The following is a 22,660-nucleotide window of genomic DNA, read 5'->3' on the forward strand; positions in this document are numbered from 1 at the left end:
GCATTTTAGGAGCCTGCGGACACCCTGAATTAACTCGTTTTATTTTGCTGTGTCCAACGCTTTGGCATTATGCACCAAAGTATGTCATGCCAATAAAGTGAATTAAACTGAGAAACAGAGTGAGACAGAGAAAGAAAGAGAGAAAGAATGAGTGTGCGGATGAAAGAAAGAACGAGAGGAAGAAAGCACGCCCGAGAGAGAGAGAGAGAGGCCAGTTTATAAAAGCATGTCATTTGCTGGTGAGCTTCAGTCGCTCTGAACATTTTCTGTTCATTAAAGTCCACATTTACTGTCACTGTGAGCCTCGGCATGTAGACCAGCAGAACTCCTGTGTTTACTACACTCGCTCACACACTCACGGACAAGGTAAGATTTCACACACACTCATGCAAACACAGCTCTCCAAATCAGCTGCAGAAATGAAAGAAATCCAAAGACTTTTAACTCGATAAACACACAGACACACATGCAAAACATGGCAGCATCTGTGTGGTGATGTATGCAAAATATGAATTTAATGCATGATTTTGATAGCTTTTACAGCTTAATCAATAATATCTTCACACTTTCATTGGTCTGCAAACATTTGAGTTTAGAAATGGAGAGCAACTTTCAAAACATGCTTGACTCTGAAGATAAAATGTGTGTTTTTGGACACTTTTTTGATGCTTTTATTGACTATTTTTATTATTATGTGTGCAAAATAGTTTTTTTTATTGCATTTTTATTTTAATAATTGTTACTGCGCTCTATATACACTGAAGTGCGTTATTGTGAACGTTGAAACACACTGCAATTGTTTGATGCTAAGACACACTGCTGAAATGCGCATAATAAAATGCATTAAAATCAACAACTGCTACTGCAAATATTAATGTGTTTAGGATAAAATAATAATGCTTAATAAATAATAAAGTAATTAAAAATGCATTACAGTTATATTGCATTAACTGTGCATTATATAGTTCACTCTATTTAAAAACGCTGGCTTGTTTTAACCCAATGTTGGGTCAAATATAGACAAACTCAACCATTGAGTTAAAAAGTATCACGTAAAAACAAAACAAACACAAACAGACGGGTTTGGTCATATTTGACTTAACATTTGGTTAAAACAAGCCAGCGTTTGTATCTGAGTGAACTATATAATGCACAATTAATGCACAAACCTCTCCTTTTATTACTTACTTTATTACTTATTAAACATTATTATTATTCTATCATGAACACATTAACATTTGCAGTAGCAGTTGTTGATTTTAAAGCATTTCATTGAACACATTAGAGCAGCGTGTCTCAGCTTCTGCAGGACTAACTCAAGTGCAGTGTGTTTGAACGGAAATAAATGTGGAGCTTGGCGTTTTCGTAACTCTTCTACAGGCGGAAACAGGAGAAGTGTGAGTTTTTAAAGTGAGGGCTGAGATTTGCGGAGGGGGGATCGTTATCCACTTTGGAATACTAACGAGCTGCCATTGTGCCACACACACACACACTACACACACACACACTACACACACACACAGCTATGTTTGTCAGTGGTCTGCATTGTCCTGTTGGTCAGAGATTCAACAATACCAGCCTTTGTATTTGACAGAGAGAGAGAGAGAGCGAGAGGGAGAAAGAGAGAGAGACACTCACACACACAGGGAGAAAGAGAGAGAGAGAGAGATTCAATAAATAAAGAGTCAAAATGATGTGCCTTCCTGTGAAATTTTAACTCCTTTAAAAACATTTCCTCAATATTTGTTGCTTGACGAGGTGAAATTTCTAAACATGATCGTTTTAATGACTAATTTCTAGTCACTAATTTATTTTGGGGCAACACGGTGGCTCAGTGGTTAGCACTGTGGCCTCACAGCAAGAAGGTCGCTGGTTCGAGTCCCTGTCTGCATTTCTGTGTGGAGTTTGCATGTTCTCCCCGTCTTGGTGTGGGTTTCCTCCGGGTGCTCTGGTTTCTCCCACAGTCCAAACACATGTGCTATAGGGGGATTGATCAACTAAACTGGCCGTAGTGAATGAGTGTGTGTGTGTGAATGAGTGTGTATGGTTGTTTCCCAGTACTGGGTTGCAGCTGGAAGGGCATCCGCTGTGTAAAGCATATGCTGGATAAGTTGGTGGTTCATTCTGCCGTGGCAACCCCTGATGTATAAAGGGACTAAGCTGAAGGAAAATAAATGATGACAGCACATAATATTAGACTAGATATTCTTCAAGACACAAGTATTCAGCTTAAAGTGACATTTAAAGGCTTCACTAGGGTAATTAGGGTAAAGTTAGGGTAATTAGGCAAGTCATTGTATAACAGTGGTTTGTTCTGGAGACAATCTAAAACTAATATTGCTGAAGGGGCTAATAATATTGACCTTTAAACAATTAAAAACTGCTTTTATTCCAGCTGAAATAAACAAATAAGACTTTCTCCAGAAGAACAAATATTAGAGGAAATACTGTGAGAAATTCCTGAATCTGTTCAACATCACTTGGGAAATATTTAGGAAAAATTCTCAGGAGGGCGAATAAATTTGACTTCAATTGTATGTTGCTTTGTGAATATAAAAGCACAACCATAGCTGCTAAATTTAATTAACTTATTTTTTATTTAACAGGGACAATATACCTGATATCGCTTTATACAAAGACATCTGATGCCGTGTACAGGGCATATACTGTTGCTTATGAAGCTCACTTCTCAGCTCTTATCCATGGTTAGGCTCCATTATTCATTTTCCTTCGGCTTGGTCCCTTTATTTATCATGGCTTGCCACAGCGGAATGAACCGCCAACTATTCCAGCATGTGTTTTACACAGCGGATGCCCTTCCAGCTGCAACCCAATACTGGGTAACACCCATACACACTCATTCACACTCATACACTACAGCCAATTTAGTTCATCAGTTCCCCTATAGCACATGTGTTTGGACTGTGGGGGAAACCGGAGCACCCGGAGGAAACCCACACCAACACCGGGAGAACATGCAAACTCCACACAGAAACGCCAACTGACCCAGCCGAGAATCGAACCAGCGACCTTCTTGCTGTGAAGCTACAGTGCTAACCACTGAGCCACTATGTCATAGTTAGGATTTACATTAAAATTAAAAAACATGATAATACAACATGTATGTGCAGGGCAACATGTCAGTCGATCTGCACACTAAACGTGTCAGCTGTTATTCCCAATATCAGACACGGCTGATTCACTACGCTGTAAACCAAAGTATATTTCATTTCTATTATTATTTGCTCTTGTTGTTTTAATTATTGAATCATAAAATGTGGATTCTTGATTAAATTTTTTTTTATTATTATTCAAATATATTATTATTATTCATATTTTACTTTACTACACTCAGAAAAATAGGTAAAATGTCGTACCAAAGAAGGTACAAACCCTCATGACTGGGACAGGACCTTATTATGGAACAGAATTGTACCTTAAGACAAAGAAACAAGTTTGTACCATTGCAGTTTGTACCTTTAAGGACATGATCTGTACATGGGAAACCAAAATGTACCTTTGGCTTTTAAAACCTGCAGATACAATACTGTAGCTTCATCAAAGGTACAAATCTGATCCATGAAGGCACCACTACAATGACAAGACCCTTTCTACTTCTACACAGTATCTATGAATGTATGAGCAGTTGAGTATTTTATTAATTTGTTTCCTTTATCTTTTTAAACATCAAATTAATTTATTTTTACATTTATTTCTTATTGTTTTTCTGCATCATCATCACTATTCTATTTATTATTTCTGTAATGTACAATGCTTTGGCAATACCTGACAAGTCATGGCAATAAAGCTCATTTCAGAAACACACACACACACACACACACACACACACACACACACACACACACACACACACACACACACACACACACACAGAGATAGATGTGTTGACAAAGGATGACAGCAGGGCTGTAAACTCTCACGCATGTGGTGTGAGAGTCACGCAATTGACAGTATTTGGCAGCTAGCTCTCTACAACTCTCACATGGTCGCCCACTGAAGCTAAACAGGGCTGCGCCCGATCAGTACCTGGATGGGAGCCCACATGAGAAAGCTAGGTTGCTGCCGGAAGTGGTGTTAGTGAGGCCAGCAGGGGGCGATCAACCTGCGGACTGTGTGGGTCCTAATGCCCCAGTATAGTGAAGGGGACACTATACTGTCAGTCTTTCGGGTGAGATGTTAAACTGAGGTCCTGACTCTCTGTGGACATTAAAAATCCCAGGATGTCCTTCGAAAAAGAGTAGGGGTTTAACCCCGGCATCCTGGCCAAATCTGTCCATCATGGCCTCGTAACCCTCCCCATAATTAGCAAATCACTCTGTCTCCTCTCCACCAATCAGCTGGTGTGCGGTCTGGCGCAATATGGCTGCCGTCGTGTCATCCAGGCGGATGCTGCACACTGGTGGTGGATAAGGAGATTCTCCCTAATGTGTAAAGCGCTTTGAGTGCCCAGAAAAGATCTGTATAAATGTAAGGAATTATTATTATTATTATTATTATTATTATTATTATTATTATTATTATTCTCACGCTCTCATGCCACACATCTAATTTCTCGTGCAGAAAAATCATCCCTGCGAATTCTTTTTTGTTATAATAAATTTGTTTTAAAGACGTTTTCGGTTATATAAAGATGTTATTCTCTATGTGCAACCAAACCAACACTGGGTAAAGCAATGTAGTTTAATCAAAAACAAAATAATGTATGGGCACAGAAAACATACCCACATGCCTCTTGCACCGCTCTTGCTTGAAGCAGATGCTTATTTTATGTGCACTGTCCCTATAAGAACAACACATTTTATATTGGGTGCAGTGTCCCTTTTAGCTGCGTTGTCTCATTAAGAACCAAACATTGTTATTTTTCTGAGAGCACTGTCCCACTATTAGCCACATATTTTTATTTTGGATGTACTGTCGCTTTAAGAACAACACATTTATTTGTGGGTGCACTGTCCCTTTAAGAACAACACGTTTGTTTTTGGGTGCACTGTCTCTTTAAAAACCACACATTTTTATTTTTGGCTGCGCTGTTTCTTTAAGAACCATATATTATTATTTTTTGAGGTCCGCTGTCTCTTTAAGAACCACACAATTTTATTTTGGGTGCACTGTCGCTTTAAGAACAACATGTTTATTTGTGGGTGCACTGTCCCTTTAAGAACAGGCTTATTTTTGGGTGCACTGTCCCTTTAAGAACAGGCTTATTTTTGGGTGCACTGTCCCTTTAAGAACAGGCTTATTTTTGGGTGCACTGTGCCTTTATGAACAACAGGTTTATTTTTGGGTGCGCTGTCCCTTTAAGAACCAAACATTGTTATTGTTTTGGGTGCACTGTCCCTTTAAGAATAACACAATTTTATTTTGGGTGCACTGTCTCTTTAAGAACCACGCATTATGATTAAACTGAGAAGAAGGCTGATATTATAGTGAGAGGAAGAGTTTTTTCTTGATAAAGAGCTAACATTCCTTAAACACTGCCAAATGGACAGGCTGGAGTCTCTTCACATGCCCTCATTTAAGTCTCTTTCCTCTCATTGTTAGTTAAAAGTCTCTCTCGTGTAAAATAATCCACACTGTACTCCCGATTAAGCAGATAAAGTGTATTCAACAGCCTCCTGTGTCCCTGCAGACTGAAATATACACCGCTAAACTAATGTAGAGAGGAAAACAAGACTCTGAATGAGCTCAAGGCATTGAAATGTGCATTAAATAAGATTTCAGTCCTGATTAATTACGTAATTAAAGGGACAGTTCAAACTAAAATAAACATTTACTGACTCTGTAATCTCCATCTTAGGTGGTTCTAAACATTAGTGACTTTATAAACACAACAGAAGATATTTCATATGATAGAAATATAATTATATGTATCATTTTTGTAAATATTTGATTCATTTTTAAGTTAATTATAATTACATTAAGGGCATTTTGGTGGCGCAGTGGGTAGCACGATCACCTCACAGCAAGAAGGTCTCTGGTTTGAGTCCCGGCTGGGTCAGTTGGTGTTTCTGTGTGGAGTTTGCATGTTCTCCCTGTGTTGGCGTGGGTTTCCTCCGGGTGCTCCGGTTTCCCCCACAGTCTAAACACATGCGCTATAGGGGAATTGATCAACTAAATTGGTCGTAGTGAATGAGTGTGAATGAGTGTATATGGGTGCTTCTTAGTACTGGGTTGCAGCTGGAAGGGCATCTGCTGTGTAAAACATATGCTGGATAAGTTGGCGGTTCATTCCGCTGTGGCGACCCCTGATTAGTAAGGGACTAAGCCGAAAAGAAAATGAATGAATGAATAATTACACTATAATTATGAATAAAGTATAACAAATAAAGGAAAATGTCATTATTTTCACTACAGTAAAAGGTCAGATTACTTTTTGAATACATCATAGTTTGTTTATTCAACTTTTCTGCATGGGAAAAAATTCTGCGTAGTTTTAATAACCCAATGTTGTGTCCAACATGGACAAACTCAACTGTAGTTAAAAAATATCATTTAAATTGAACTGAATAAAATCAACAACCACACGTTGGGTTAAAACAACGACCCAGCATTTTTTAAAGTGTAGGTTTAGTTATTTTATTAAAGCAAAATTTAAATTAAACTAAATAATAGCACTTTACAGTACTTTGGCTTAACTTCTCTTCATTTTGAAAAGTTCTTCATGAATTAATCAATGAAAATAAACTAAAATAAACTAAATATAAATAAAACCTGCTGTGTGGCGTGTAGTTGAAAAAAATAAATTGTTTATTTTATATTAAATTATATAAAGTGTTTTTAAATAGTGTAATAACTGCTTTAGAAAGAGAAGAAATAGAAACTAATTAAGTAATTAAAACAAGCCACCACATTAGCTGGATGTCATGTAAATATACATCACCCCTTACTTACATTAAATGCATTAATGTGACCAAATATGGACATCCCTCACACTGTTTCCTTCTTTAGATGACCTTGGCCCAGAGATGTATAGTAACGAAGTATAACTACTTCACTACTGTACTTAAGTACTAAAAGGCAGTATCTGTACTTTACTGGAGTATTGTTTTTTTCTCCTACTTCCACTTTTACTTAAGTACATATTTTCGATGAGTTTAATACTTTTACTCCGATAGATTTTTTATGAGCTGCATCGTTACTCGTTACTAGAGGTGTCAAAATGGTCGATATCGGTTCAGTAATAGATCATAACGGGTTATTACGTACGGACGTCATTTATCTCCTATGTGCGGTGTCGCAATACTATGGCGAAGGACGGAGGCGCGAGGGCGAGTGAAGGCGGCACAGCACACGAGCCGCTATTTCACTACTACAGAGAAATGTTGTGAGACTCCATCTCTGCCTCTCTCACTTTGGACATTTGACCCGCTGGCCTGTTTGTGAGGTAACTGTTCATCTCCTTTCGGCTGTTAAAGCGATACTTGTGGATCCAGACATAGGCGTGTATGAGGTGCAAGTTTTCTTCACTGTGTCTATTATAGATTACCTGTGATAACCTCGTATTATACATACATAGACTGTAACCGCGGCTGTTCTTCCCGCCATCAGTGAACAACGCTTTCATTTCTAAAGCCGATAGCAGCCCTTTCTGTTGAGAAGGTGAAGACAATAAACAATCAAAGGGGTGTAAGACCTCGCCTGTCAGCGTTTAAAAAGCAGGCGGGAGAATATTTACATTAGTTTATTTGCTATAAATGCTCATGCTGTCTTCTGTGTACGAGTTTTGTTTGATACATTCAGAAAGAGTGTTTTCTTTGAGCGGGTCAAATTAAAGGTACAGTTCATATATCTTACTGCTGTATTAAAGGACACAATTGTATTACAAGTAACCATTTAACTGTCACACCAAGAAAAAAACCAATAGAATTTTTATTATTTATTGCATTTCTTAACTCCTAATGTCGCTAGTTAACACAATCAATACATTTTCCCCCAACACATCCCATAATTTCTAAAATATCAGCCTCTACCAAATGGTTGAGATGTTGGTTTATGGTAAAAGTACCAGAATGAATAAATATACTATAAAAATATGAAGTTTAAGACCAATTTAATTAAAACATAATCAAAACGAAACATTTTTGAATGCTAAATCATAGCCATAAGCCATAAAATATGTCAGATTTTCATTTAACACAGTAATATACACGTTTTCTTTTTTTTACAATAAAATCAAAATCAAGTGAATTAGAACGTTCGTTTACAGCGTTTACAACCAGTAATTTGTGCTCCGAAAATGGGTTTCAATAGCGTTTTGAGTGGATTATGGACTGTTTTTATGACACACAACTTTGGTGTGTGTTAAAGCTGTTATAATCTGTCAGATATGTGGTCCAAGCGTGAGAGAAAAACAGTATTGTAAGTCATGTTTCTTTTCGTTCTGCTTAATGACGTGCCCCCAAAAAAGAGATTTAAAATAAACAAAACGATATGATGTCTTTTGACTGCTTTCTTTAATAACTACATTACACAATACTTGTACTTTTACTTTCAGTACTTGAGTAGTAAATTTTGAAATAAACTACTTGCAATACTTAAGTACAAAAAATGTTGAATACTTTAGTACTTCCACTTAAGTATGGTGCTTAAAGAGCACTTTTACTTCTACTCAAGTCACTTTTTGATAGAGTACTTGTACTTTTACTTAAGTCTGGGTCTCTAGTACTTTATACATCTCTGCCTTGGCCACACCCCCTTCTCCTAAATATACATTACCATTGATTTACATTAAATGGATTTATGTGACCAAATATGGGCATCCCTCACACTGTCTTCCTTTTCTAGATAAACCTCAGCCACACCCTCTTCTCCTAAATATTCATTACCCCTTATTTACGTTAAATAAATTTATGTGACCAAATATGGGCATCCCTCACATTGTCTTCCTTCTCTGGATGACTTCGGCCACACTCCCTCCTCCTAATATACATAACCCCTTACATTAAATGCGCTTTTGTGACCAAATATGGACATCCCTCACACTTTCTTCCTTCTTTAAATGACCTTGGCCACACCCCCTTCTTCTAAATATACATTACCCCTTATTTACATTAAATGTGCTTATGTGACCAAATATGGACATCCCTCAGACTGTCTTCCTTCGCTAGATGACCTTGGCCACACCCCCTTCTCCTAAATATACATCACCCATTACATTAAATGCGCTTATGTGACCAAATATGGACATCCCTAAGACTGTCTTCCTTCTCTAGATGACCTTGGCCACACCCCCTTCTCCTAAATATACATTATCCCTTATTTATATTAAATGCGCTTATGTGACCAAATATGGACATCCCTCACTTTCTTCCTTCTTTAAATGACCTTGGCCACACCCCTTCTCCTAAATATACATCACCCATTACATTAAATGCGCTTATGTGACCAAATATGGACATCCCTCAGACTGTCTTCCTTCTCTAGATGACCTTGGCCACACCCCCTACTCCTAAATATACATTACCCCTTATTTATATTAAATGCATTAATGTGACCATATATGGGCATCCCTCACATTGTGTTCCTTCTCTAGATAAACTCAGCCACACCCCCTTCTCCTAAATATACATAACCCCTAACATTAAATGCGTTTATGTGACCATATATGGGCATCCCTCACACTTTCTTCCTTCTCTAGATGACCTCGGCCACACCTCCTCCTCCTCATGGCCCCGCCCCTCAGAAGGTCTGCCACTCCCAGACACAGACAGACGTGCTGAAGCCTCTGCTAGGTGGGCTGGGGCATAGCAGTCATGTGGCACGCAAGAGGCGGATCCTAACCAAGGATGGGCGGAGCAACGTGCGCATTGAGCATGTGAGTGGGCTCAGTGCTCTGTACCTGCGTGACCCCTGGACGACCTTTGTGGACATGCAATGGAGATACAAGCTGGTTCTGTTCAGCGCCACGTTTGTGGGCACCTGGTTCACCTTCGGCCTGCTCTGGTACCTGCTGGCGCTGGTGCATGGAGACCTGCTTGGTAATAGAAGAGAATATTATTCATTTCTCAGGTCATATTAGAGTCAATTATTCTTCCATGCCATTGTATTAAATTAGTTTTAATGTTTACAATTTTATTATTTTAATAAGACTTTTGGTTTGCTTTACTTAATTTTGTTTAATGTAGTACCTTAAAATATTTTAAACATAGTAAATAGTATATACTATTACTGTATATAGTGTAATGTAAATAGTATTTACTATTACTCTTTCTATAGTGTGATGTAAATAGTATATACTATTACTCTGTCTATAATGTAATGTAAATAGTATATACTATTACTCTGTCTATAGTGTAATGTAAATAGTATATACTATTACTCTTTCTATAGTGTAATGTAAATAGTATATACTATTACTCTGTCTATAATGTAATGTAAATAGTATATACTATTACTCTTTCTATAGTGTGATGTAAATAGTATATACTATTACTCTGTATATAGTGTAATGTAAATAGTATATACTATTACTCTTTCTATAGTGTAATGTAAATAGTATATACTATTACTCTGTCTATAGTGTGATGTAAATAGTATATACTATTACTCTGTCTATAATGTAATGTAAATAGTATATACTATTACTCTGTCTATAGTGAAATGTAAATAGTATATACTATTACTCTGTCTATAGTGTAATGTAAATAGTATATACTATTACTCTTTCTATAGTGTAATGTAAATAGTATATACTATTACTCTTTCTATAGTGTAATGTAAATAGTATATACTATTACTCTGTATATAGTGTAATGTAAATAGTATATACTATTACTCTTTCTATAGTGTAATGTAAATAGTATATACTATTACTCTGTCTATAATGTAATGTAAATAGTATATACTATTACTCTGTCTATAGTGTAATGTAAATAGTATATGCTATTACTCTGTCTATAATGTAATGTAAATAGTATATACTATTACTCTGTCTATAGTGTAATGTAAATAGTATATACTATTACTCTGTCTATAGTGTAATGTAAATAGTATATACTATTACTCTTTCTATAGTGTAATGTAAATAGTATATACTATTACTCTGTCTATAATGTAATGTAAATAGTATATACTATTACTCTTTCTATAGTGTAATGTAAATAGTATATACTATTACTCTGTCTATAATGTAATGTAAATAGTATATACTATTACTCTTTCTATAGTGTAATGTAAATAGTATATACTATTACTCTGTCTATAGTGTAATGTAAATAGTATATACTATTACTCTTTCTATAGTGTAATGTAAATAGTATATACTATTACTCTGTCTATAGTGTAATGTAAATAGTATATACTATTACTCTGTCTATAGTGTAATGTAAATAGTATATACTATTACTCTGTCTATAATGTAATGTAAATAGTATATACTATTACTCTGTATATAGTGTAATGTAAATAGTATATACTATTACTCTGTCTATAGTGTAATGTAAATAGTATATACTATTACTCTTTCTATAGTGTAATGTAAATAGTATATACTATTACTCTGTCTATAATGTAATGTAAATAGTATATACTATTACTCTTTCTATAGTGTAATGTAAATAGTATATACTATTACTCTGTCTATAATGTAATGTAAATAGTATATACTATTACTCTTTCTATAGTGTAATGTAAATAGTATATACTATTACTCTGTCTATAGTGTAATGTAAATAGTATATACTATTACTCTTTCTATAGTGTAATGTAAATAGTATATACTATTACTCTGTCTATAGTGTAATGTAAATAGTATATACTATTACTCTTTCTATAGTGTAATGTAAATAGTATATACTATTAATTTTATATTATAAATATAAACTGTATATATTATAAATATAAACTATATATATATATATATATATATATATATATATATATATATATATATATATATATATATATATATATATATATATATATATATGTATGTATGTACAGTATATATGGTTGAAGTCAGAATTATTCACCTCCTTTTCTTCTTCATATATTTCCCAAATGATGTTTAACAAATAAATTTTCACTGTATTTTTAATTGTTTTAAAGCCATTTTAAGGTCAATATTATTAGCCCCCTTAAGCAATATTTGTTTTTGATAGTCTACAGAACAAACCACTGTTATACAATGACTTGCCTAATTACCCTAACTTTACCCTAATTACCCTAGTTAAGCCTTTAAATGTCACTTTAAGCTGTAAATATCAACTGCATATATATATATATATATATATATATATATATATATATATATATATATATATATATATATATATATATATATATATATAGGCACTTGTAGGAGGTGTGCAGTGCCTCGAGTGCCTTTGTGTCCACCAGTAACAATATACAGCCACATCGCACTACTACTCATGTGATATTGCGTTTATACAATAGTTTGACGGCATAATCGTGTATGTAAAAAAGAAAATCAAACACAAAGTCTCTCAAAAACCCTTTAGTATGAGGAACTACTTTTCTTCTCGCCACTCATTCACATTTGCAGCTGACGTCAGAACAGCAGAAACCGCTGCTCATTCACCAATGTCACTGTAGAGCTCGTGTTTGAATGATTCTCTAGTGTAATGTCTAAATTGATGACAAAACAGCTGATTTTGCTCACATTTGAAGATGATAAGGCTGAACAGCATGAAATGCCATCAGTCTACAGGGATTTCCCAGTATTTCTCTGTTGCAATCGGGAGATCACAATAATTAACCACGAAAAAGCCAAAGCAAAGCAAACACAAGTTGATTACTATGGTATAAATACAGCACATACAGAAGAGAGATTGACTTAGTTTCACTTACCAGTTGTATTATCATCTGATCAGCTGTAGTTTGGAGTTTTCCTCCCCAAGCACTTATTATGCACTCTCTGTCACCATCTTGTGACAATGTCAACCATCAATTTCTGTGCTCTGCTGATGGCAGTAAAAGTGCTGTATCTCCGAAATTATAAATATTTAAAGTAGGCACTATCCTTATAAATAAACTGCATAGTTGTTATTGAAACAACTACATTCTCACCTAAAAAAGCCTCTTTATGTTGTCTAAAAGCTGCAATATTTGCCAAACTGTAGTGAGTTTATTGATCTGCTGTTAGACTATGTGGGTGGAGTAATACACAAGGGTGAAGAAGCTGCTGTTATTGTAGAATATTGCATAGATATCAGCCAATCAGATTCGAGAAACAGACAGAACAATCACTTATACTCTATATGAACCTGTTAAACTCCGAGTATTGTATGTGTGTGTGTGTTCCCTCTGGCAGAGTTCGATCCTCCAGCAAACCACAGTGTGTGTGTGATGCAGATGCAGACTCTGACCGGAGCGTTCCTCTTCTCACTGGAGACTCAGACCACCATCGGTTACGGCTATCGCTGCATCACGGAGGAATGTCCGTCCGCCATCGTCCTGCTCATCATACAGCTGCTGATCACCACCGCCATGGAGATCTTCATCACCGGGACATTCCTGGCCAAAGTGAATCCTTCATTCATTTTCCTTCGGCTTAGTCCCTTATAAATCAGAGGTCACAACAGTGGAATGAACCGCCAACTATTCCAACATAGGTTTTACACAGCGGATACCCTTCCAGCTGCAACCCAGTCCTGGGAAACACCCATACACACTCATTCACACATACGCTACGGTCAATTTAGTTGATCAATTCCCTTATAGCACATGTGTTTGGACTGTGGGGGAAACCGGAGCACCCGGAGGAAACCCACGCCAACACGGGGAGAACATGCAAACTCCACACAGAAACACCAACTGACCCAGCCGGGACTCAAACCAGAGACTTTCTTGCTGTGATGCCACAGTGCTAACCACTGAGCCACCATGCCGCCACACACACATAATTTTACATGCAATACTTCATAATGTGCATGAATTAACACAGGATGATGGACACCGGCTACTGTAACGTATGAATGAGTGTTTTCTCATGGACGTGTGTGTATTTCAGACTGAATTGTTCACCTGCTTCTGCTCCTCTTCAGGTGGCTCGGCCGAAAAAGCGCGGCGAGACGATTCGCTTCAGTCAGCATGCTGTAATTGCCAACCACGACGGCCGGCCGAGTCTTATGATCCGAGTGGCAAACATGCGCAAGAGCCTCCTGCTGGGTTGCCAGGTCAGTAATCCTCTATATTTACACCCGAACATGCGATCGAGGATCCATTTTAAAGCGCTTTAAGTAAGAAAAGCAGTGAAAACAGCATTTTTTTTGTCAGTGTTTGAAGAATACTGTAATAATCCGAAGCACCACAGCCATATCACCCTGCAGCCCGAGAGCGGTCACTCACTGAAGCTAAGCAGGGTTGAGCCTGGTCAGTGTCAGGATGGGAGACCACATGGGAACACTAGGTTGCTGTTGGAAGTGGTGTTAGAGAGGCCAGCAGGGGGCGCTCAACCTGTGGTCTGTGTGAGTCCTAATGCCCTAGCATAGTGAAGGGGACACTATACTGTCAGTGAGAGCCGTCTTTCGGATGAGATGTTAAACTGAGCTCCTGACTCTCTGTGCTCATTAATAATCCCATGGCACTTCTGGTAAAGAGTAGGGGTGTAACCCTGGTGTCTTGGCCAAACTTCCTCCATCTGCCCTTACCCATCATGGCCTCCAATTCATCCCCATCCACTAAATTGGCTCTATCACTGTCTCTCCACTCCTCCTATAGCTGGTGTGCGGTGAAGCACTGGCGCTGTTGTCATGTGGCTGCCATCGCATCATCCAAGTGGATGCTGCACACTGGTGGTAGTGTGGACAGACCCTCCTCAAGATTGTGAAGCGCTTTGGGTGTATGGCCATGATAAATGCGCTATATAAATTCACATTACTTACTCACCTCTGTGTGATTATTGAATGTTCTGTGTGGATTAATGAATCTAATGTGATTTCTGCAGGTGACAGGGAAGCTCTTACAGCCGTGTGTGCCGAAGGCGGGTGAAACGGTGCGTCTGGACCAGAAAAACGTGACGTTCAGTGTGGACACGGCCAGCGAGAGCCCCTTCCTCATCCTGCCGCTCACTTTCTACCACATTATTGATGACGAGAGTCCACTGCGGGCCTGGGCAGACAAGGGTCAGAACACACACACATCAACACTCAAATAAACAGGCTTTAAAGGGCACCTGTTATGCAAAAATCCATTTTATGTGGGGATTAAGCACAGTTGTGTGTGTCAGCAGTGTGTGAATATCTCCAGCAGTCTCTAATGGGCAACATAAATTAATTCTGTATTTATAATCAGACTTGATGAATGAAACACTTTGATTGACGTTCTCCCCTTCATCAGAGGGGCAAAGCCCCGCCCACTAGTGCCCATTTCTCCCTCATTAGCATAAACAGCAGCCCTGAGTGAGAAGCAGCCGTCTGTCCATTAGCCATTAGAGTGTTTGAGCTGCTGAAGATAATGTCAGCATAGACTAAGAGGATTATAGATGTGGAAATTTAGATGAACAGCGACAGGAGCGACATAGACTGACAGAAGCACGAACACACACTCACACTGAAACACACACGCACACCTGACCAGCACAGACAACACACATAGTGCTCAATTTTGAAATTAACTAATTCTCAATATTTTGTTCATTTTAATACGGACACACCTCTAGAATGTGTATAAAACAAAGTGCAATAGGAGGTTCAGCCTGCAGCACCGCACTGTGACATTAAGCAGAATCGCAAGAAACAAAAACAAGTTTACTACTACAGCAAACACTGCTATTGCTCTCTTTTGGCCAAACTACAAATGTTAAATCCCTTTTCACAGAATATCTTGCAGAACTGTAAAGTATTTGGCATGAATGGTGATTTTTACAAGAGCGGTCACTCACTGAAGCTATGCAGGGCTGTTATCCTGTGGCTGCCATCGCATCATCCAAGTGGAGCTGCACACTGGTGGTAGTGTGGAGAGACTCCCCCTCAAGATTGTGAAGCGCTTTGGGTGTATGGCCATACATGATAAATGCAGTATATAAATACACATCACATTACAATGTGCACAAGACTTCCGCTCAGAGAGTCAAATGGAAGAATAATTTTCTGTATTTGATTAAACTATTGTGTTTATAATTCTAATCAAGCAAAATAATAGGATAATGAATTCCAGTTTGCAACATCAAGCAGCAAAAATGTTATATTTAATGACAAATAAAATAACTAATTAAATAGCACTGGAAGTCCCGCACACATTCACAATACGCCCACTCTAAGGGGCTGATCACAACGAATGCGCTGAGAACATGAGGCGCATTGAACTGCCTTTTACTGTTGACAAGAAAAAAAGAAGAGCGCTGTGCTTTTAATGTTGCTAGGCAAGCACTGAATCCACTGTGTATTGTCCGTGAGTGCTGCTGTTGAAATTGTGAAAATTGTAATTCATTTTTCATTCATTCCTTTTCATCTGGTCACGGGGGCAGCAGTCTCAGGAGAGAACCCCAGACTTCCCTCTTCCCAGACACTTCCTCCAGGGGGATCCTGAGGTGTTCCCAGGCCAGCCGAGAGACATAATCCCTCCAGCGTGTCCTGGGTCTTGACCGAGGCCTCCTCCAGGTGGGACATGCCTGAAACACCTCCCTTCGTAGGCATCCAGGAGGCATCCGAAACACTTGCTCGAGCTACCTCCGCTGACTTCTCTGGAAATGGAGGAGCAGCGGGGTGCACTCTGCCACCCTGTGGAGGAAACTCATTTCAGCCGCTTGTATCTGAGATCTTGTCCTTTCAGTCATGACATGAGATTGATGGGTAAATTGAGAGCTTTGCTGTTTGGCTCAGCTCATTCTTTAACACAACGGAGCAAGCTGAACTGCCGCTCTAGGCAAAGGACGATCACGCTGCCCTCAACCTGAAAGTGAAAGTGACCCGTTAGCAAAGTGAGGACTGGGTTGCCGGGGGCTATCGCAGATATAACTGAGGACGCGGGTGGTGTCGCAGACGCCGCCTTCTCTATTCTACTGCCCTAGGCTCAGATATAACTGCTGAGGACACAGGTGGTGAGGGAAGTGCCGCGGACACCGCCCTCTCTATTCTGCTGCCCTAGGCTCAGATATAACTGCTGAGGACGCAGGTGGTGAGGGAAGTGTCGCGGACGCCGCCCTCTCTATTTTGCCACCCTAGGCAGCCGCCTAGGTCGCCTCTATGGACGCGCCGGCTCTGCGGACCGGTACATCAACCACATTACTGCTGCCGCTGCACCGATCCACCTGTCAATCTCATGTTCCATCCTTCCCTCACCACAAGATACTTGAGCTCATCCACCTGGGGTAAGGACTTATCTCCAACCTGGAGATGGCAAACCACCCCAGTGCATGCATTTTCCATGTCCGATGAAGCCAACAGAACAACATCGTCTGCAAATAGATAAAATCCTGGTCCCCAAACCGGAACCCCTCCAGCCCAAGGCTGCACATAAAAATTCTCTCCATAAAAACTATAAACAGCTCTGCCGGAGTCCAACATATAATTGTAAGATTTAATATTATTGTGATGTTCAGGATATAGAGCAGGAACAGCACACTAGGCCAGTTGTGTCTTTCTGATAGTCCAATCAAAAAAGAATATGCAGCTGATTCAGCGGTTGCGTAGCAACATAAAAATCACAGCACACTTCTTTTTCCTGGTCAACAATAAAAGGTGGTGAGGCACGCCTCGCGTTCCCAGAGCAGAAAAACACATCCTGTATGACCGGCCCCAAAAACATGAGGCAAATAAGCAGTGTGTGACAATTCAATTCAAGTTTAAACGCACAGCACTTTTAAAAATAATCATTGCTTCAAAGCAGCTTTACAAAAGGTGCACATTAATGCATTACAGACAAATTAAGTTAAGCTACAAACAAATATAAATTATTATATACAGACATAATTAAACTACAATTTTATAGCATATAGGTGATATCTGTGTACATGTTTAATGATGTGTATTTGTGTATGTGTTGTCTTGGAAAGATCAGTCTTTAATCTAGTGTTGAACTGTGAGAGTGTGTCTGAGCCTCGGACGTTATCAGGAAGGCTATTCCAGAGTTTAGGAGCTATACTGTAAATGAGAAGGCTCGACCTCCTTTACTCGACTTTGCTATTCTAGGTACTACCAGAAGCCCTGAGTTTTGAGACCTTAAAGAGCGAGTTGGATTGTAGCGAGACAGAAGATTGGTTAGATAAACAGGAGCTAGATTATTTAAAGCTTTATATGTAAGAAGCAATATTTTAAATTCAATACGAAACTTAACAGGCAGCCAGTGTAAGGAGGATAAAATTGGGGTGATGTGATCAAATTTTCTAGAGCTGGTAAGAACTCTGGCAGCTGCATTTTGTACTAATTGAAGTTTGTTAATAGAGGATGCTGGGCAGCCAGCAAACAGTGCATTACAGTAGTCCAGCCTAGAAGTCATAAAAACATGGACAAGCTTTTCTGCATCTGAGATGGATAGCATACTTCGTAACTTAGCGATATTTCTCAGATGAAAGAAAGCAGTTTTTGTGACATGGGATATATGACTTTCAAAAGTTAAATTGCTGTCTAATATGACACCCAGATCTTCCAGTCATTAGAAAACCATTAAAAAAGGCGCCTCTCAAGTCTGTTAAGTGCGATCAAAGCCAAAAATGACTCCTGATTGACTGGTGTGTGTGTGTGTGTGTTTGTGTATGTCTGTGTGTCTTTGTGTATGTATTTGTGTGGGTGTGTGTCAGGCGGTGGCTGGACTGATCCCGGTCAGACAGATTTCGAGCTGCTGGTGATGATGAGCTCTACAGTGGAGCCCACCTCTGCTACCTGTCAAGTGCGCACCTCTTACCTGCCCGACGAGATCCTGTGGGGCTACGAGTTCCCTCCAATCGTCTCCCTCTCGCCCATGGGGAAATACGTGGCAGATCTGGCGTACTTCGATAAAGTGGTAAAGACCAAGGCCCCGCCCCTTTTCGAGCAGGCCCCGTCCACTGGCACAGACACAGGCCGCGAGGAGGAGAGTGCAGACCCGGAGAAGATGCAGCTGGAGCAGAGTTATCGAGACAGAACCGGAGACAGACCGGCGGACGGCGGCTCGCTCACCGTGCGCATCAGTAACGTCTGAAACACCGGCGCTTCTGTTTGGTGCTGCTTTACATTTTAATAGCCAATCAGAATCCACCATGCTTTAAAGGTCTCGTGAAGTGCTTTACAATGTGCACTTTTATTGGATGGTTGACGTAATCTCAAATGCTCTCTAGTATCTGACATGCCCCGCCCCCTTATTATTTGATGCACTTAAGCTCAACTACTCTCACTGGTGGAGCTGTGAAAAAATCAACTATTGGCTGCTTTTTTTTTAAAGGGGAGGAGCTACTATATGCCCCCCCTACTCTTCGTGTTTCAGTTGAGATTACGTCAAAGATCCAATAAGAAATGTACATTTCTAAGCACTTCACGGGACATTGAAAGCATGATGGATTCTGATTGGCTGTTATTATTTGTAAAATAATCTTTAGAAATATAACTTTATGGTCATAGCTGATGATCTTGGTGTGAAGTGGCCTTTAAAGATAGAAAATCATCTCCGACAGATAAAGAATGACTTGATTATGATGATAATCTACAGCAGCTTTCCACTTTTTTTTACATCAAATAAAAATTGATTTACACACTCACATACATCAAGGCAAGGCAAGGTTATTTCTATAGCACATTTCATACACAGCGGCAAATCAAAGTGCTTAAAAGAAACAGGAATAAAACAGACAAGTATAAATAAAATAGAAACAAATAACATAAGAACAGATGGAAACAGCGTAGAGACAGTTTTTCCATACTCCAAAACGCCAGCGTATCATATTTTCTCATTTTACTCTGGGACTTTCTATTGGACGTCTCCAACAGATTAAATTTTTCACCTAAAGTCGAAAAGTTAAGCTGTACAGCTCTAATTACATGCCCCCTACCCCCCAGTTTCAAATTCCTTATGGAAGTAAATCCCCCCCCCCACTCCCACTACTGAGAGTGGATCGCTTTAGCTAGCCAAACGTAATAAAAGGTCTTGATCTCAGCCAGATGCCGGGGACTTTAACCCCCTTGCAACAGATTATCTATATATATATATATATATATATATATATATATATGGAGAAAATTAAGAGCACTTGAACATCTCAGTTTCTCTGGATTTATTAATTATGGTTTTAACAAAATGCTAATTTTTTGTTTTATTCTCTTAAAGTCAGATCATTTATTAAAATAGAAAATATCTAAAAACAAAGTGAAAATGAAATAAGTGAGTGAGAATAACTTTTAATATTTATGTGATTAAACAACAGGTTTATTCCATCAAATATTGCTTATCAGAAATATTTCTGACGTTAGAATATTATTATTATTATGTTTGTGTAAAATGTGAAAACAGAAATTTTATGCAAAACTATAAAAGTGCTGTAAATGACAGCAATTTATTTTAGTTATTCATTTCTAAGAGTTTCCATCAGTCCTTTACAGAATAAAACAAATATTATGAACACACAAATTGAGAGAAACTAATGAATTACATAATGTCAGGTTGCTGTAACCAAGTGTTGGGTCAAATATGGACAAACCCAATGTATTTTTTTTCAATCAAATTGAAATGACACTTTTTAACCCAGTGTTGGGCTTGTACATTGTACTCGTAGCACAATTTTACTGTGTGCATTCAATAATATACAGTTACATTTTAAAAATAATTTACTTAAAATCAAAACAAATCTAAACAAACCCAAACACTGGATACATTTTTACCATTTTTTTTTACTTTTAACCCAATTTTAAAACTTTTAAGCCAAGGGTTGAGTAATTTCATATTTGACCCAACATTGGCTTAAAACAAAAAACAACTGCATTTTTATCCCTTTTAGGGAATAAAATGCCAACCCCAATCTAGAATCTAGACTCTATAGATCTAGAATCTCGAGTAAACACAGTCAAATGTGTGTTTGTTCTCTCCTGTTAAAGATTAGCAGTGTTTATTTTGCTGCTGTGTATAAATGTTTTGCACATTTATTTTCCATATTTCATCCAGAACTGTTGCTGCTGAACTCTAGAAAATACTGTCCTGTCCATGTTGGGTCAATATGAACAAGCCTAAACACTGGATTCATTTCTAAAATTTCATTCAAAATCCACTTTTTATCCCAATAGTTGGGGTTGTCTATATTTAACCCAGCAGTTTTTCTGTGTGTTGTTTTATCCCTTCTAGAGCGAATCTAGAATATAGTGATAAAGTACTGTAAAATCCATATACTCAATTTCCACATTGCCACATTTAATCTAGAACCGATGCTGCTGAACTCTAGAAAATACTGGCTTGTTTTAACCCAATGTTGGGTCAAATAAAAGCTAACTTAAACATTGGATACATTTTTAAAATTATCTTCAAATTCCACCTTTTAACCGATCATTAAGTAAAAACCCAGCACTTTTATCTCTTCTAGAGTGATCTAGAATCTAGAAAACAGTCAAATGTGTATGTTCAATCCCTCCTGGTAAAGATTAGCAGTGATTATTTTGCCGTTGTGTAATTGTCAATCCCTCATCTTAAAGATTAGCATTTATTTATCTAATTATGCACAGTTTTATGGTTTATTTTCCACATTTCATCCAGAACTGATGCTGCTGAACTCTAAAACATTTGTTGTTTTAACCCAAATTTGGGTCAAATATGGACAAATCCAAACATTGGAGTAGGTTTTTGAAATATTTTTAAATTCCACTTTTAACCTAAGCGTTTGTCCATATTTGACCCAACATTGGGTTAAAACCAGCATTTTTATAACCCTTATAGAGTGATCTAGAAGAATAAAAACTGTCAAATGTGTATTTTCAACCCCTTCCTTTAAATATTAGCGTTTGATTATCTAATTATGCACAATACAGTTTATTTTCCACAATTCATCCAGAACTGCTGCTGAACTCTAGAAAATACTGACTTGTTTTAACCCAACATTGGGTCAAATATGGACAAACTCAAACATTGGAATAATCTTTTTAATTATATTTGAATTCCACTTTTAACCCAAGCAATTGTCCATATTTGACCCAACACTGGGTTAAAACAAAAAACCCAGCCTGTTTTTATCTCTAATAGAGTGTTCTAGAATACTGTATAGTGTGTATTTACTATCCCTCCTGTTAAGTATTAGCGTTTATTTATCTAATTATTATCTCATCCAGAACTGCTGCTGAACTCTAGGAAATACTGGGTTATTTTAACCCAACATTGGGTCAAATATGGACAAACCCAAACATTAGAATAGGTTTTTAAATTCCACTTTTAACCCAAGTGTTTGTCCATATTTGACCCAACACTGGGTTAAAACAAAAAGCATACCATTTTTTATCCTTTATAGAGTGAATAAAAATGGTAAAATGTTTATTTTCAATCCCTCCTATTAAATATTAGCGTTTATTGAGCTAATTATGCACAATTATTGCTTATTTTCCATATTTCATCCAGAACTGCTGCTGAACTCTAGAAAATACTGGGTTGTGTTAACCAAATATGAACTAACCCAAACATTGGATACATTTTTATTCCACTTTTTAACCCAATGTTTGAATTTGTCAATATTTGATTCAACCATGTGCCTGGAATAACCCAGCATTTTCTGGAGTGTTGGAAAAACCTGCTTTAG

The 22,660-nt window shown here is 37.9% G+C and overlaps 1 protein-coding gene across 1 annotated transcript; it reads left to right on the top strand.

Annotated features, from left to right (window-relative positions):
• Positions 1–263: 263 nt before the first annotated feature.
• Positions 264–19,978, top strand: LOC130214847 (ATP-sensitive inward rectifier potassium channel 10). The gene is made up of 6 exons (XM_056446685.1): positions 264–366; positions 9,659–9,998; positions 13,292–13,503; positions 14,025–14,156; positions 14,927–15,104; positions 18,719–19,978. Exons 2-6 carry the CDS (start codon positions 9,659–9,661, stop codon positions 19,096–19,098), a joined length of 1,242 nt encoding a protein of 413 aa, XP_056302660.1. The 5' UTR covers positions 264–366; the 3' UTR covers positions 19,099–19,978.
• Positions 19,979–22,660: the final 2,682 nt, after the last annotated feature.

Source organism: Danio aesculapii, chromosome 2, assembly GCF_903798145.1.
Source record: "Danio aesculapii chromosome 2, fDanAes4.1, whole genome shotgun sequence".
Taxonomy (NCBI): Eukaryota; Metazoa; Chordata; class Actinopteri; order Cypriniformes; family Danionidae; genus Danio; species Danio aesculapii.

Coding starts and splice junctions, on each gene's coding strand:
- LOC130214847 (XM_056446685.1), top strand. CDS start 9,659: ATGACCTCGGCCACACCTCCTCCTCCTCATGGCCCCGCCCCTCAGAAG. Junction 9,999..13,291: donor GGTGCATGGAGACCTGCTTG/GTAATAGAAGAG, acceptor TCCCTCTGGCAG/AGTTCGATCCTCCAGCAAAC. Junction 13,504..14,024: donor CCGGGACATTCCTGGCCAAA/GTGAATCCTTCA, acceptor GCTCCTCTTCAG/GTGGCTCGGCCGAAAAAGCG.